General features: G+C 41.4%; 3 protein-coding genes across 7 annotated transcripts; 1 reads left to right on the top strand and 2 right to left on the bottom strand.

Annotated features, from left to right (window-relative positions):
• The first annotated feature begins 2,547 nt into the window (after window positions 1–2,547).
• Window positions 2,548–4,714, top strand: LOC116215920 (60S ribosomal protein L10a-like). The gene is made up of 6 exons (XM_031551736.1): window positions 2,548–2,690; window positions 2,922–2,955; window positions 3,432–3,651; window positions 3,806–3,971; window positions 4,141–4,346; window positions 4,490–4,714. Exons 2-6 carry the CDS (start codon window positions 2,951–2,953, stop codon window positions 4,541–4,543), a joined length of 651 nt encoding a protein of 216 aa, XP_031407596.1. The 5' UTR covers window positions 2,548–2,690; window positions 2,922–2,950; the 3' UTR covers window positions 4,544–4,714.
• A 2,908-nt stretch (window positions 4,715–7,622) lies between these two features.
• On the bottom strand, window positions 7,623–8,355 carry LOC116188719 (F-box protein At4g19940-like). Its single transcript, XM_031518204.1, has 2 exons — window positions 7,936–8,355; window positions 7,623–7,874 (listed from the first exon to the last, which is right to left on the bottom strand). Exons 1-2 carry the CDS (start codon window positions 8,353–8,355, stop codon window positions 7,623–7,625), a joined length of 672 nt encoding a protein of 223 aa, XP_031374064.1.
• A 915-nt stretch (window positions 8,356–9,270) lies between these two features.
• On the bottom strand, window positions 9,271–11,670 carry LOC116189311 (F-box protein At3g07870-like). Of its 5 annotated transcripts, XR_004152376.1 has the most exons (3): window positions 10,331–11,668; window positions 9,627–10,001; window positions 9,271–9,419 (listed from the first exon to the last, which is right to left on the bottom strand). XR_004152376.1 is itself a non-coding variant. In XM_031518924.1 (2 exons), exon 1 carries the CDS (start codon window positions 11,477–11,479, stop codon window positions 10,325–10,327), a length of 1,155 nt encoding a protein of 384 aa, XP_031374784.1. In that variant the 5' UTR covers window positions 11,480–11,670; the 3' UTR covers window positions 9,460–10,232; window positions 10,291–10,324. The 5 variants fall into 5 exon arrangements, 3 of the variants coding, with proteins under 3 accessions (XP_031374784.1, XP_031374783.1, XP_031374782.1); XR_004152377.1 differs by lacking the exon at window positions 9,271–9,419 and having other exon boundaries at window positions 9,460–10,001; window positions 10,263–11,669; XM_031518924.1 differs by lacking the exon at window positions 9,271–9,419 and having other exon boundaries at window positions 9,460–10,232; window positions 10,291–11,670.
• Window positions 11,671–12,405: the final 735 nt, after the last annotated feature.

Raw genomic sequence — 12,405 nt, 5'->3', positions numbered from 1 at the left:
TCACTTCCATAATATTTAATAAATTTACTCAGTGCATATACGAGTTATCAACTAGTATATATATATATATATATATAATGGCAAGATGTAGTGTAGGGATGAACTGAGTTGACCAAATATGAAAAATCAATGAACCTTCAACTCATCATTGAGAGATTTTTCGCTATCTGAAAAACTACTACACGAGTTGTCAACTAGTCTATACATATATATATAATGGCAAGATATAGTGTGGGGGTGAACTGACTTGACCAAATATGAAAAATTGATGAACCTTCAACTTATCATTGAGAGATTTTTCACTATCTGAAAAACTACTTCATGTGCAAGAAAATTTTTGGATAAGTAAAAAAATGTACGAGATATTGCTCTCGCAATTTCAAGGATGGATCATTAACATGTGGAAGAAATTTTTACAAGGTAAATTTCGCCTTTAGTATAAAGCTGCATGCACTCCACATTTAAAAATAGGAAATTCAGTCCCCCTCTATCTGCTAACATGCAGGCCTACACATCAACCTTTTTATTAACTGAAATTGCTAATGTGAATCAACGGGTAGGGGGTGAATATATCATCAAACTATCAAAGAAGATAAAGCGCAGTAGAGCACGTATTTGATTGATAATCAAGAGGTTTATGTTTGATATTCATTATGAAATTATCCGTGCTTCTATATTAGTATTAAAATTTTTATTTCTTCATACTAGATCCATAAGCATCTCTTGTAATCGAGTATATATATATATATATATATATCAGCCAACTCCAAGAGACAAATCCTCATTTCTTTTGTAGCTGGGTCTCCCAAGCAAATTCTTTTGCTCCTTTGCTAAACCCTTTCTCCTCCTTCCTATTATACTTATTGGGAAAAATAGTACTATATATTCAAACGTTCTATCATTTTCTTAATTTTATCCCAACCTCCAATTTTCAAGAAAAAAATTGATGTTGGGATAAAACTGAAAAAAAAAGTGTGAAGGTTGGGATATATAGTAGTATTTATCCTTACTTATTTCATTGCAATTTACTCGAACAATTAATTTATGCATAGCATCTAGAGACTTGAATCAATCTCAGTATCGAAATAATTCTAGAGAAATAAGTTATAATAAAAAGTTGAAAATTTTTCAAAAACGGACTTGAATATATATAATCCCTAGAAAAAAAATTGCAAATCGAATTATTAAGACAAAAAACCAAGAATCATAAGAGCTGAAATTGAACAATTTTTTTAGTATAGATTTTCTTTAATTGCAGAATAGTAAATTGACAACCAGGCTAGAAGTGAAATTAAGAAAAAGAATTTGACTATTCAAGAGAGAAGTGGAATGGAATAAATTAGGTCTTACAATGAGCTAGTCAAATATTTTAAATTAGTTTTCGATTAGGTTGACTCGATAAGTTTATTCAAATTGGGTCAGAGCTTGAGATGAAAGTGATGAAGAAGAGATGCAAGGTCGCGTCCTTCAAACGATAATGAAACAAACGATTTTGCTCAAACTGTAAAAATCCATATATATACATATACATATATATATATATATATGTATGTATGAAATTGTCTACAATGTTTTTTATTTTTTATTTTTTGGTTGGATAAAAAGGTAAGCAACAGTAATGACAATATTGTCATTTCCATGATATACAATGTTAGGACTTTTGTGTTCAAACGCGAAAATATCATACAACCTATAACTCAGGCTTTGGCTATGTTAGTGTAACAACACTAAAGACCTAGTGTAGTTCGCAGAAAAACTGGTGTCTCACAAGGCCAAACTAAAGAACACACTTCTAACAAATGCTTTTGACACAAATGCATAGCAATGATTTGAACTTGGATCATGGGAGTTACCAAACTGCACAAGGGAGTAAATTTGGAACCAATAGATGACCTTTGGAGTTAAACTACCCACAATGTATTAAATAGGATTAGAACGGTAAACGTCAAAATAATATAGGTTTCAAAGGGAATGTATGAAGAAAATATTAAGAATAGAAGGGTTAGAAAGGCAAACATCAAAATGATATAGGACTATAGACAAATATCATCAGTCGCCTGTTGTTGCTCTCAATGAGAGGCTCTCGTTGTCCTACTTACTTGTGAGTGCCCTTTTCCCTCCACCGCCGTGTCGGTAGCTTTTAACGAGTAATCGTGCTCGCTCGTCCCTCTCTCTGGCAGTGTCTCGTCCTTCTCCCCCCTCAATGGCGGCTTCTCTTTCTTCGACTAGTCCGCCCCTCCTCTGCGATCAGTAGCCTGATGCCCTTCGCATTCGGATCTCTTCCACCATATCTCGCCGAGATCCACGGCCATACCTCCCTGTGACAAGTGTAGCTTTTGTTAGGCAATGTAGTCCTGAGACATTGTCGATTCTTGTAAAATTTGTACTAGACTTATTAGTTATTGAGATCATTTTTGGACTGTGTTATCCAATCTCTTTAAGTTTACTCTCGAATTTTTCTAGGTGAAATAATATCTCTCATTACTTGCCATAATGTAGCAACGGGTGTTTTGGCACTTCACCTGCACGCGTAAGCTGGAGGCCACAAAAGCCCATTAAGTGAATATAATGGGACGAGGCCTGGAAACAAGAAGGCCGCGCCCCACGTACGGTTTTATGCTAGATTTTTATCTTCCAACACAAGAATCAGCAGCCGACAACCCTCCGCGGTCCTCTCGTCGTCGTCTCAGGTACTGTTCTCCACCCTAATCCAGCATGAATCCCATCCTTCTCGGCGTGAACGGTCTTCTTTTACTGCATTGGTTCACCTTAGATTCTCGTTTAGCTACTTGTAGTAGACCGAGAATTGTAAACAACGAGATAAGAAAAATGGAACTTTGAGCTCGCTCGAGGAGGTGGTGTTGATTTCATTGCTCGCAAATCAAACTGATTAAAGATTTTTTGTTTCTTTTGAATCTCAGGGATTTAGAAGCTCTCTGAGAGGTTCAAAATGAGGTACGGGAGCCTTCTTCTAGCTGTATTATTTGATCCGATATTCTTTCTCGGCGATATGTTTGCTGTCGACCCAATTATGCTTTGCATATTTCATTTTGAGCTGATTAGTATGATAGAGATTGCAGCTTTTTAAGTGTGAGTAGTAGGGCTTGCTTGGTAATTAATAAGATGCGACTAAACTGATTAGCTATGGACGTCTAGTGGGTTATCGGGTTTGTGATTAGTGGTGGGATGAAGGTTAGATGCTAACCTATCAAAGCAGCTTGGTCTTGAAGTTGATAAACGAATGAGGTCCTGCATGCTATCAATAGGAATGAAACAACTTAATCGCTGCTAGTTCGAACTGACTTTATGTTGCGTGGCATTTTAAGGACCATAGTACATAATACTTATTATATGCAGGTGTCGGGGTGTGAGATTGTTTGTAATACGCTTTCCCTGACTCATGAATTAATACTTGTCTTGTTATAATCCAGTAAGCTTCAGAGCGATGCGCTTAGAGAAGCTATCTCTGGGATCAAGAATGACTCCAATGAAAAGAAGAGAAAGTTTGTTGAAACCATTGAGCTTCAAATCGGGTTGAAGAACTACGATCCCCAAAAGGACAAGCGTTTCAGCGGTTCCGTTAAGTTACCACACATCCCTCGCCCTAAGATGAAGGTCTGCATGCTCGGTGATGCTCAACACGTTGAAGAGGTGCGATGCGTGGAATGGCCTTGCTTGTAATTTATGGCCTTTGTTTTGATCTCCACAAGTCTACGATTTCAACTCAATGAGCGCACTTGTTGTATCAGATGTAATTCAATCATTCGTTTCATCTACGTGGTTGTATTGTCTTATTATCTCTCAGGCTGAGAAGATTGGGCTCGACTATATGGATGTCGAAGGGCTGAAGAAGCTGAACAAGAACAAGAAGTTGGTTAAGAAGCTTGCTAAAAAGTACCACGCCTTTTTGGCTTCAGAAGCTGTGATTAAGCAGATCCCTCGTCTCCTTGGCCCTGGTTTGAATAAGGCAGGCAAGTGGTTCTCTCTGATCATTGTGGCTAGCCAATGGTTGAATTACGCCAAAATGAAAGAGGATGCGTGTGTTCCACTCAACTTTTGTACATGCTCTGTGGCTAATTTGTTATAGAAATTCTGCAATTTCTGTGCCATCTCTTCCTAATCCTGACATTGATACTGCAGGCAAGTTCCCCACTCTTGTTACTCACCAGGAATCCCTCGAGGCCAAAGTGAACGAGACGAAGGCCATGGTCAAGTTCCAGTTGAAGAAGGTGCTATGCATGGGCGTTGCTGTCGGCAATGTCAGCATGGAAGAGAAGCAAATCTTCCAGAACTTTCAGATGAGCGTGAACTTCTTGGTCTCTTTGCTGAAGAAGAACTGGCAAAACGTAAGTTGGTCCTATTCCATACAGACCCTTCTTTTAGTTGATCTTCCTTTTTCGACCTTGAATATCATCTACCGTCTTTCATGCTCAAAATAAATTGCTCTTCTCGTTAACTTGCTGAAAGAATTCTCTGATTGTTGTATCAGGTCAAGTGTCTCCACTTGAAAAGCACCATGGGGAAGCCGTACCGCGTCTTCTGAACTTGTTTTTGTTTATTCTTATCATCTAGAGGTAGTTACTGGGGAGGGAGGTAATATTTGAAAGTTGTGTTCATGATGTTCTGTGCCTCCGCAATTTTGGTCAGAAGTTTTTGGATTTCGACGTGTAAGACTATCTCTGCTCTTGTTGGAAAAGCCAAGTTTTGCCCTATCTATCAGTATGTCACATTTTTCAAACAAACTCGAGATCGTTGAAGGCTCACAATCACCTAAAACTTGGTTGATGCAGCAAGGAAAGCCTAAATTCCATCACGGAGGTGAATATCATTATGATGATTATTGTAACAAAATGTGTAACTTTGTTGAAACTCTGGACATCGACCGATAATCGAATAACTTACTGCAATTAAACCCAATTGATGGAAGCAACGATCAATGCTCTATTTATATCTTGACTGGTTAGTGGTCGATAACGCACCTATTTATATTCCATTAGGTCCAACAGCGGGTTAAGTCCCTTTTGTATTTCGTCAAGATCCATCGGTCCCATGGCTATAATCAAGAAGTAAACTCAACATGTTACATTTCAACAGTATCTTTTGCACTACATATTGAAACCAAGTCCTCAATTTGTAACTATTAATAGGTCTTAAGTTCGACTCTCTTCAGTTGGACATATTGGGCCTCCTACTCTATTATTAGTGGTTAACTGATACTCTCGATTCTTGGAGAGCCAGCTCTATGTCGGGTGCGACTCCTACTCGGGAATTCCGGTTCCATTGATCATTCTAACTATAGTAGAAGGTAATAAAACTAGTCTGTTAATCTACCTTCAAAGTATAGCTTCCCGGTGCTGCAGGAAACCAGAACGGAACTGAACCCACCGTGATCTGTTTCTGTCTTCACAGCTTAATCCTTTTATCTTTAGCCAACGCAATTTACAAAATTACTCTTCTTTACTTCATAATAAAGATTCGGTGATTTCAGGGGTACGTGTTAGGGAATCCGGTCACAGACTCGTTCATCGATGATAACTCAAGAATCCCATACGCTCATCTGTTGACTCTCATATCAGATGCACTCAATCTGGCTGCAAACGAGGGCTGCATCCGCGATTTTGTCAATGTGGACTAGTGAATGCCGAAGGATATAATGGCTTATTTGGTTTCAAAGTAGAATTTTAATGGCTTGTTTGGTTTCATAATAGGATTTTAAAATTCTACTTTAACTTTAATTCTATCCACAACAAAATAAAATAACTTATTCAAAGTCAAAGGGTGGATCCCATTTATACCACTCTTTTTTCACAACAAAACAAAATAATTCATTCAAAGTCAAATGGTGGATTTCATTTATACCACTCTTTTTCAAAATCTAATTTTAAAATCATACTTTGAAACCAAACGCAACATTAAAATCCTACTTTAACTTAATTTTACCCACAACAAAACAAAATAACTTATACAAAGTCAAAAGGTGAGCCCTATATATACCACTCTTTTTCCATAACAAAACAAAATAATTCATAGAAAGTCAAATAGTGAGTTTCATTTATACCACTCTTTTTCAAAATCAAAATATGATTTTAAAATCTTACTTTGAAATCAAACGTAGGATAAGTGTTCGTAACGTCAGTGCACACATCAACGATGACGTGCTGAATCAATCACGCCGTCTAGTGCACATGCGACCTGCACTGGATCCACCAAAGAAAAAGGTATAATGTTTGGGAAACAGACCAGAGACTGAACTGGGCATTCCATAGACATCCAAATTAATTAGAAAGAGGAATCATTTGGATTAGACCCCAAATGATAGTAAAAAGAACAAAAAAAACCAGAATCCATTGGATCGTAAAAAGATTGATGTTAACAAATCAATCTTTACTATTAACAACCTCATTCATCGACAAATTAGTAAATTTTACAAGAAACAGCAAATATGAGATGAGTAACGTGAATGCGAGATCCTAAGATAATGAACTTACCATATGATTGGTGAAAATATCGATATCATAATTGCTGTCAATGGGTTTTAAGATGAAAGTCGCAGCGGGAGAAACCTATCTTTCTTCGAGATGCTTGCGGAAAGGCCTTTAGCATACCCAGTTCTTCTAATAATCGTGCTGCTATCATTCCACATAGCCATTTCGATGCACTTCTCTTGCGCTCTTAGATATGACGAGAAGAAAGATGCGTTGAGTTCTTTCTGCGATACCAATGGCGCTCCTGATCACCATCCATTGGCCATCACCGAAGCGAGATCATTCGAATCCGAGGCAGTATAGGGGTGGCCAGTCCAAGAGCGGGTTCCAGAGGGGTTTGGCTTCTCTTATCGTGCTGTTGGTCATCCTAGCATGACGGCCAACAAGAACTTTTCGAGTTCAGATAATGTGGTTGTGAGTAAATTTTATCGATTGTCAGCTTCATTGGATCAGGTCAAGTGAACAGAAACCGAGCAGACGATTCATCTTTTATAAGATTCGTATGGCTCAGCTATCCATGCATACTGTCAATTTGGATCAGAAGAGATTAAAGCGAAGTTCGAACGATTTCTTAACTAACACGAAAAGTGCAGCAGCTGCAACAAGCAGTAGTCTTTCTAACCGAATAATCTACAAAGCCCCCAAAAATACCCCTTTATACACACGAGAACACTGAATAGAACAATCCCATATGACCACTAGCACTCGACTTATTTTACTCCCACTGGTTCTCTTTGCTGATAGATCCTGATAAACTCATCGAACGGAAAGAACCCATCTATCCCGCGAACCGATCTGCTCTCTTCAATAAAACCAGACTATCTATGTGTGGAATGGCTTCAAAAGATACATCTATTCCTGCAGCCCGAGCTGATCGATGCTCCCACTCTTTGGTTAGTAGGAGACCAACTCGTCATTGCCATTCATGACCAAGATCTCACGGTGCTTTCTGAAGCCCAACACCCTCTTGAGCCCTACCCGGTCCTGCATATTGACTGTGATCTGCTTAGTTCAATACTCCTCCACATCATACCGCTTCATGATCCAAATGATAAACAACCCCAGGTTTTGCTAATCGTCTATCCATGGATCATGCTCCAACAGACAGATGGACTCTCCACAGACAGCCACGGATAGTCAATCCATGCTCGGGTATATTATGCTGCTTGGTATTTTGATTTCTCGAAACACCTCTTCGTGCACATCGAATACGGTGATGATCACTGAGTTGTTGTCAAGCCTGTATCCGATCCAATGGATAGTGCCGTGAATGACGGCCAGAGATGTTTCCGGCACCACGTATGGGACATCTATATCGACTTCCCTCCACCGGTCCGTTCCCAGCACGAATACTTCAACTACGGGGTGGGATCTGGTCTTTGATCGTTCCTACCGATGGTGTAGATCAGCCTGCCTCAGGACCCTGTACTCACTGGTTCGGCAATCAAACCCAAACGCGTAAACGTCGGTGGGCGTCCTCGGAGCTGAGATGGGCACCTGAAAGCAGGTTCTGGTCCGACGGGTTCCACAGGACAATCTTGGGGTGCTTGATGCGGTAGTCGGTGAGACAGAGGAGACCATTACAGGCGCTGATGTAGTAGTAAAAGTCGTAGGTTCTGATCGGGAAGTCTAGATCCTGCTCTTGGCGAGACATCCGTGGCCGTCGCGGTAGACAGTGTTTGATGTCCCGCCGGCGGTTGAGGCAGTAGTGCCTCAGGAGGATGAAGGAGGAGCTGCGGGTAGCGATCGAGCGGCTCAGGTGGAGGGCGATGAACAGCGGGGATGTGAGGAGGGAGTCCCACGACCTCGACACCGACCGGAAGCGGAGGAGGGATTTCGCCCGCAGCCTTGCGAGGATTTCGGTCAGCATTTCTGGCGGGAGCATTTTGAAGCTGCCGGATCGGTTTTTTTTAACTGTCGGGTCGGTTTGAGTGGGGAATCGGAATTGTGCTGATACTGATGAGAATGGGACCTTTCTGATGAGGAGGAACTGCCTCCTTCGTTGCTCACACCATGACTGCCGCTGCGGTTGAACTTTTATGTTTTCGATTCGACCGAAAAGTCCGACCTAATCAAATGTACTAAAAAATACGATTTCGTGTATTTTTTCTGTGAAACTTGTGGGTAAAGTGAATGGCTTGGACCGACTTGATGTATTTAAATCCGATTCCGATCCTCCTTGTTATTTTGTGTATGTATTTTGTGTGAGAGAGATAACGAAGGGCGAGAGAACTTGTATAGGTGTTACGCCTTTTGTTTCTAAAATGTTACACAATCTGATTGTTGCTTATTGGTGATGAAGACAGGCGAGCGCCTTTTCTTTTGTTTCGTGAACGCCCGAATGGCACGCCGGTCGTCTCAAACCGCATATGTCGTCGATTTTATTCTGTTTCCTTCTCTTCATTATTTGTGGACCGAACTTCTGCGTTCGTTTCCAATGGAGAAATCTTGTGTGCACAAACGTTTATCCCGGAATTATTCCATCAGAGAGGCCAATTAGATCTCCTCGTACCAGATCCATCAGCTGAAATCTAGCTTCATCTTACTGAAACTAACCACTCTAAAGTAGCCGTAGAAACACTTCAACTCTCATCGAGAAACTGGATATGATGCAAGCGGCAAAAAACGAAGAGTCCATCCAGGAGCTGCTGCAGAATAATATCCACAAGTTCCGACCCATTCGACTGCAAATTGCCTGGCTCAGGGTCGAGACCAAAGTTCAAAGGGAATTCCATCAAAAATATATCTTTGATGAAAAAGCATTTTCTCAAATAGAATTTCAATAGAGGACGAGATTCCAGAGCTTCTTTCCTTTTTCTTCATTTACTATAAATGACTTAAACAGGATCGGAGTATTGCTCGTTCGGATTCGGTCGACTGTACATAACTTTCATGAACAGCTACGAAGATTTATAGTAAACAACTTCCTGCAGGCTGAATTTCAGGGGATCAGTTGGACTAGATCCCAATAATAGTAAAAAGAAACAAACTAGAATCCGATAGAATCGTAGAAAGATCGATGATAACAAATCAATCTCTACCATTAACAACCTCAGTCATTGACAAATTAGTAAATTGTACAAGAAACAGCAAATACAAGATGAAGAACATGAATGCGAGATCCTAAGATAATGAACTTACCATATGGTTGGGGAAGATATATCGTAATTGCTGTCTATGAATTTCCGAGACAAAAGTCACGGTAGAAGAAATATGTCCTTCTTCGAGATGCTCACGGAGAAGCCTTCACCGTACCCAGTTCTTCTAATGATTGTGCTGCTGTCATTCCACATCGCCATTCCGAGGAACTGCTCTTGGACCTTTTTCTTTGATATGGCAAGAAGAAAGATGGGTTGGGTTATTTCTGCAATTCCAATAGCTCTCGTGATCACCATCCAATGGCTATCATCGAAGCGAGACCATTCGAATCCGAGGCGGTGCAGTGGTGGCCAATCGAAGAGCGGGTTCCCTTGGGGTTTGGCTTCTCTCATTGTGCTGTTGATTGTTTTAGCAAGACTGCACACAAAGCTTTTCGAGTTCAGATAATGTCTTCCCGAGTAAAATTTTAGTGATCGAAGCTTTTTCTTTTTCTTTTTTCTTGTAAAGAGGACAGAGACCAGGCAGATGATTCTTGTTTTATAAGGTTCGTATAGCTGAGCTGCTCATCATACTGTCAATTTTGATAAGAAGAGATATCAAGTAAAGTTCCAATTTTTAATTTCTTAACTAACAAGTAATGAACAACTCGAATAATCTACGAGGCCCGGAAAAGTACACCTGAAACACAGAAGCGCACGAATAAAATGAATCCATCCGATGACTAGCGTTCGACTAACTAGCTATACCATCAAACGGGAAGAGCTCGCCTTTCCAGCTGGATCCATCTGCTCTTTCAGTAAAACCAGACATTCCATGTGAGGTGTGGCTTCAAAAGATCTGACTATTCCATGTAGCCCGAGCTGCTCGATGCTCCGACTCTCGGGGTCATAGGAGACCAGCTCGTCACTGCCATTCACGACCAAGATCTCGCCGTGCTTTCTGAACCCCAACACCCTCTTGAGCCCTCCCCTGTCCCGCATATCGACGCTGAACTGCTTAGTCCAAGATTCCTTCACACCATACCGCTTCATAACCCAAACGCAAAATGCATCTGATTGTTTCTTATTGTTTACCCATGGATCATGCTCAAAGAGACAGAGTGACTCTCCATAGACGGCCACTGACAAGCGATTCACGCTCGGATAATTTATGCTGCTTGGGATTTCGATTTCTCGAAACACCTCCTCGTGCAAATCGAATACGACAACAAGGACCACCGAGACCTTTGGCCTGTATCCCATCCAATGGATGGCACCGTGAAGGATGGCTTGAGAGGAAGACTCCGGTACCACATAGGGAACATCCGCATCGATCCTCCTCCACCTCTCCGTCCCAAGCACGAAGACCTCCACTTCAGGCGGGATCTCGCGCTGATGGTTCCTGCCAATGACGTAGATCAGCCTCAGGACCTTGTACTGGTTGGTTCGGCAGTCGAAACCGAACCCGACAACATCGGTGTGCGTCGCGTCGGTGTCGACAAACCTCGGGACGGGCACCTGAAAGCAGGTCCTGATGGAGGGGTTCCACAGGACAATCCCGAGGTAATTGATGAGGTAATCGGAGAGACAGAGGAGACCGTTACAGGCGCCGACGTAGTAGTAACTGTCGTGGGTCCTGATCGGGAAGTCTAGCTCCTGCTCTACGACGAGCGAGCCCGGGCCGTCGTGGAAGACGGTGTTGAGCTCCCGCCGGCGGTTGAGGGAGTAGTGCCTAAGGAGGATAGAGGAGGAGGAGTCGCCGGTAGCGATTGAGCGGCTCAGGTGGAGGGCGATGAACGGCGGGGACCTGATGAGGGAGTTCCACGACCTCGACACCGACCGGAAGCGGAGGAGGGATTTCGCCGGCAGCCGTGCGAGGATTTCGGTCAGGATTTCTGGCGGGAGTTCGGCGGTCATTTTGGAGCTGGCGGTTCAGTTGGGAAGGTGGTGGGCTGACACTCGTAAGAACAAGGATTATCATAAACTGAATGAATCTTTTATGATCTCACGGGAATAAAAGAACGAATCCGCTCGGTTCCGTTCACACTCGGTGCCTCCATCGTTGAGATCTCGTGTGCATTCACATTGCGGACATTGCGTTTTGAAATGTTCCATCAATGGGGGCCGTGACCAATTAGATCTCTTCATAAAGATCTACCAAATCCATCATAGGATTTTTATTTTTACTTTTTGCTGGATGAAAGGCCGGGAGGGGAGACCAGCATAATCCCTTATGGAAAGATCAAACTCCACAGTCGTCATGAAATATTTCATTCGTCCGATTGAGTAAAAGGTTCGGTGGGACATCACCCCCACTTAAGTAATCATAATCCCACCAGAGCGCATAATGAATCAGAACAGCTCCTATATAATAGATGATAATGGTTTACTAACGCAAGCGCTTTCTGCTCCGTTTGGTTTCGCAGTTAAAATCACAAAAAATTTTAACTTTAATTTTAACTCAACACACTCCACAATAAAAAAAAATACACTACACGATAAAAATACGTATTTCTCAAGTCAAAAATTTTAACTTTAACTTTAACTCAATACACTACAAAATCATTTGTCATTCTCTACAATCAAAATCAAAGTTACTTTTAACTCTGAAACCAAACGCACCGTTCGTATTCAAGTCGATATTTGATCCATTGACCTCTCATTTGGAAGAGACAACCCGTTCCATTGGGCTATCACCTCGGTCATATCCACCGTAGGATTTGTTTTTAAAAAAGGGCTCCATTCTAGAATTTCATTTTTAAACACGATTTTTTCTTTTAATGGATAAAATTATGCCAGAGTTGTAGTGATCAACTTGAATGTTTTCTTCGTGCAGTCGAAGG

This window comes from Punica granatum, chromosome 8 (assembly GCF_007655135.1).
Source record: "Punica granatum isolate Tunisia-2019 chromosome 8, ASM765513v2, whole genome shotgun sequence".
NCBI classification, from domain to species: domain Eukaryota; kingdom Viridiplantae; phylum Streptophyta; class Magnoliopsida; order Myrtales; family Lythraceae; genus Punica; species Punica granatum.
This window is presented reverse-complemented; position numbering and strand designations above follow the sequence as displayed.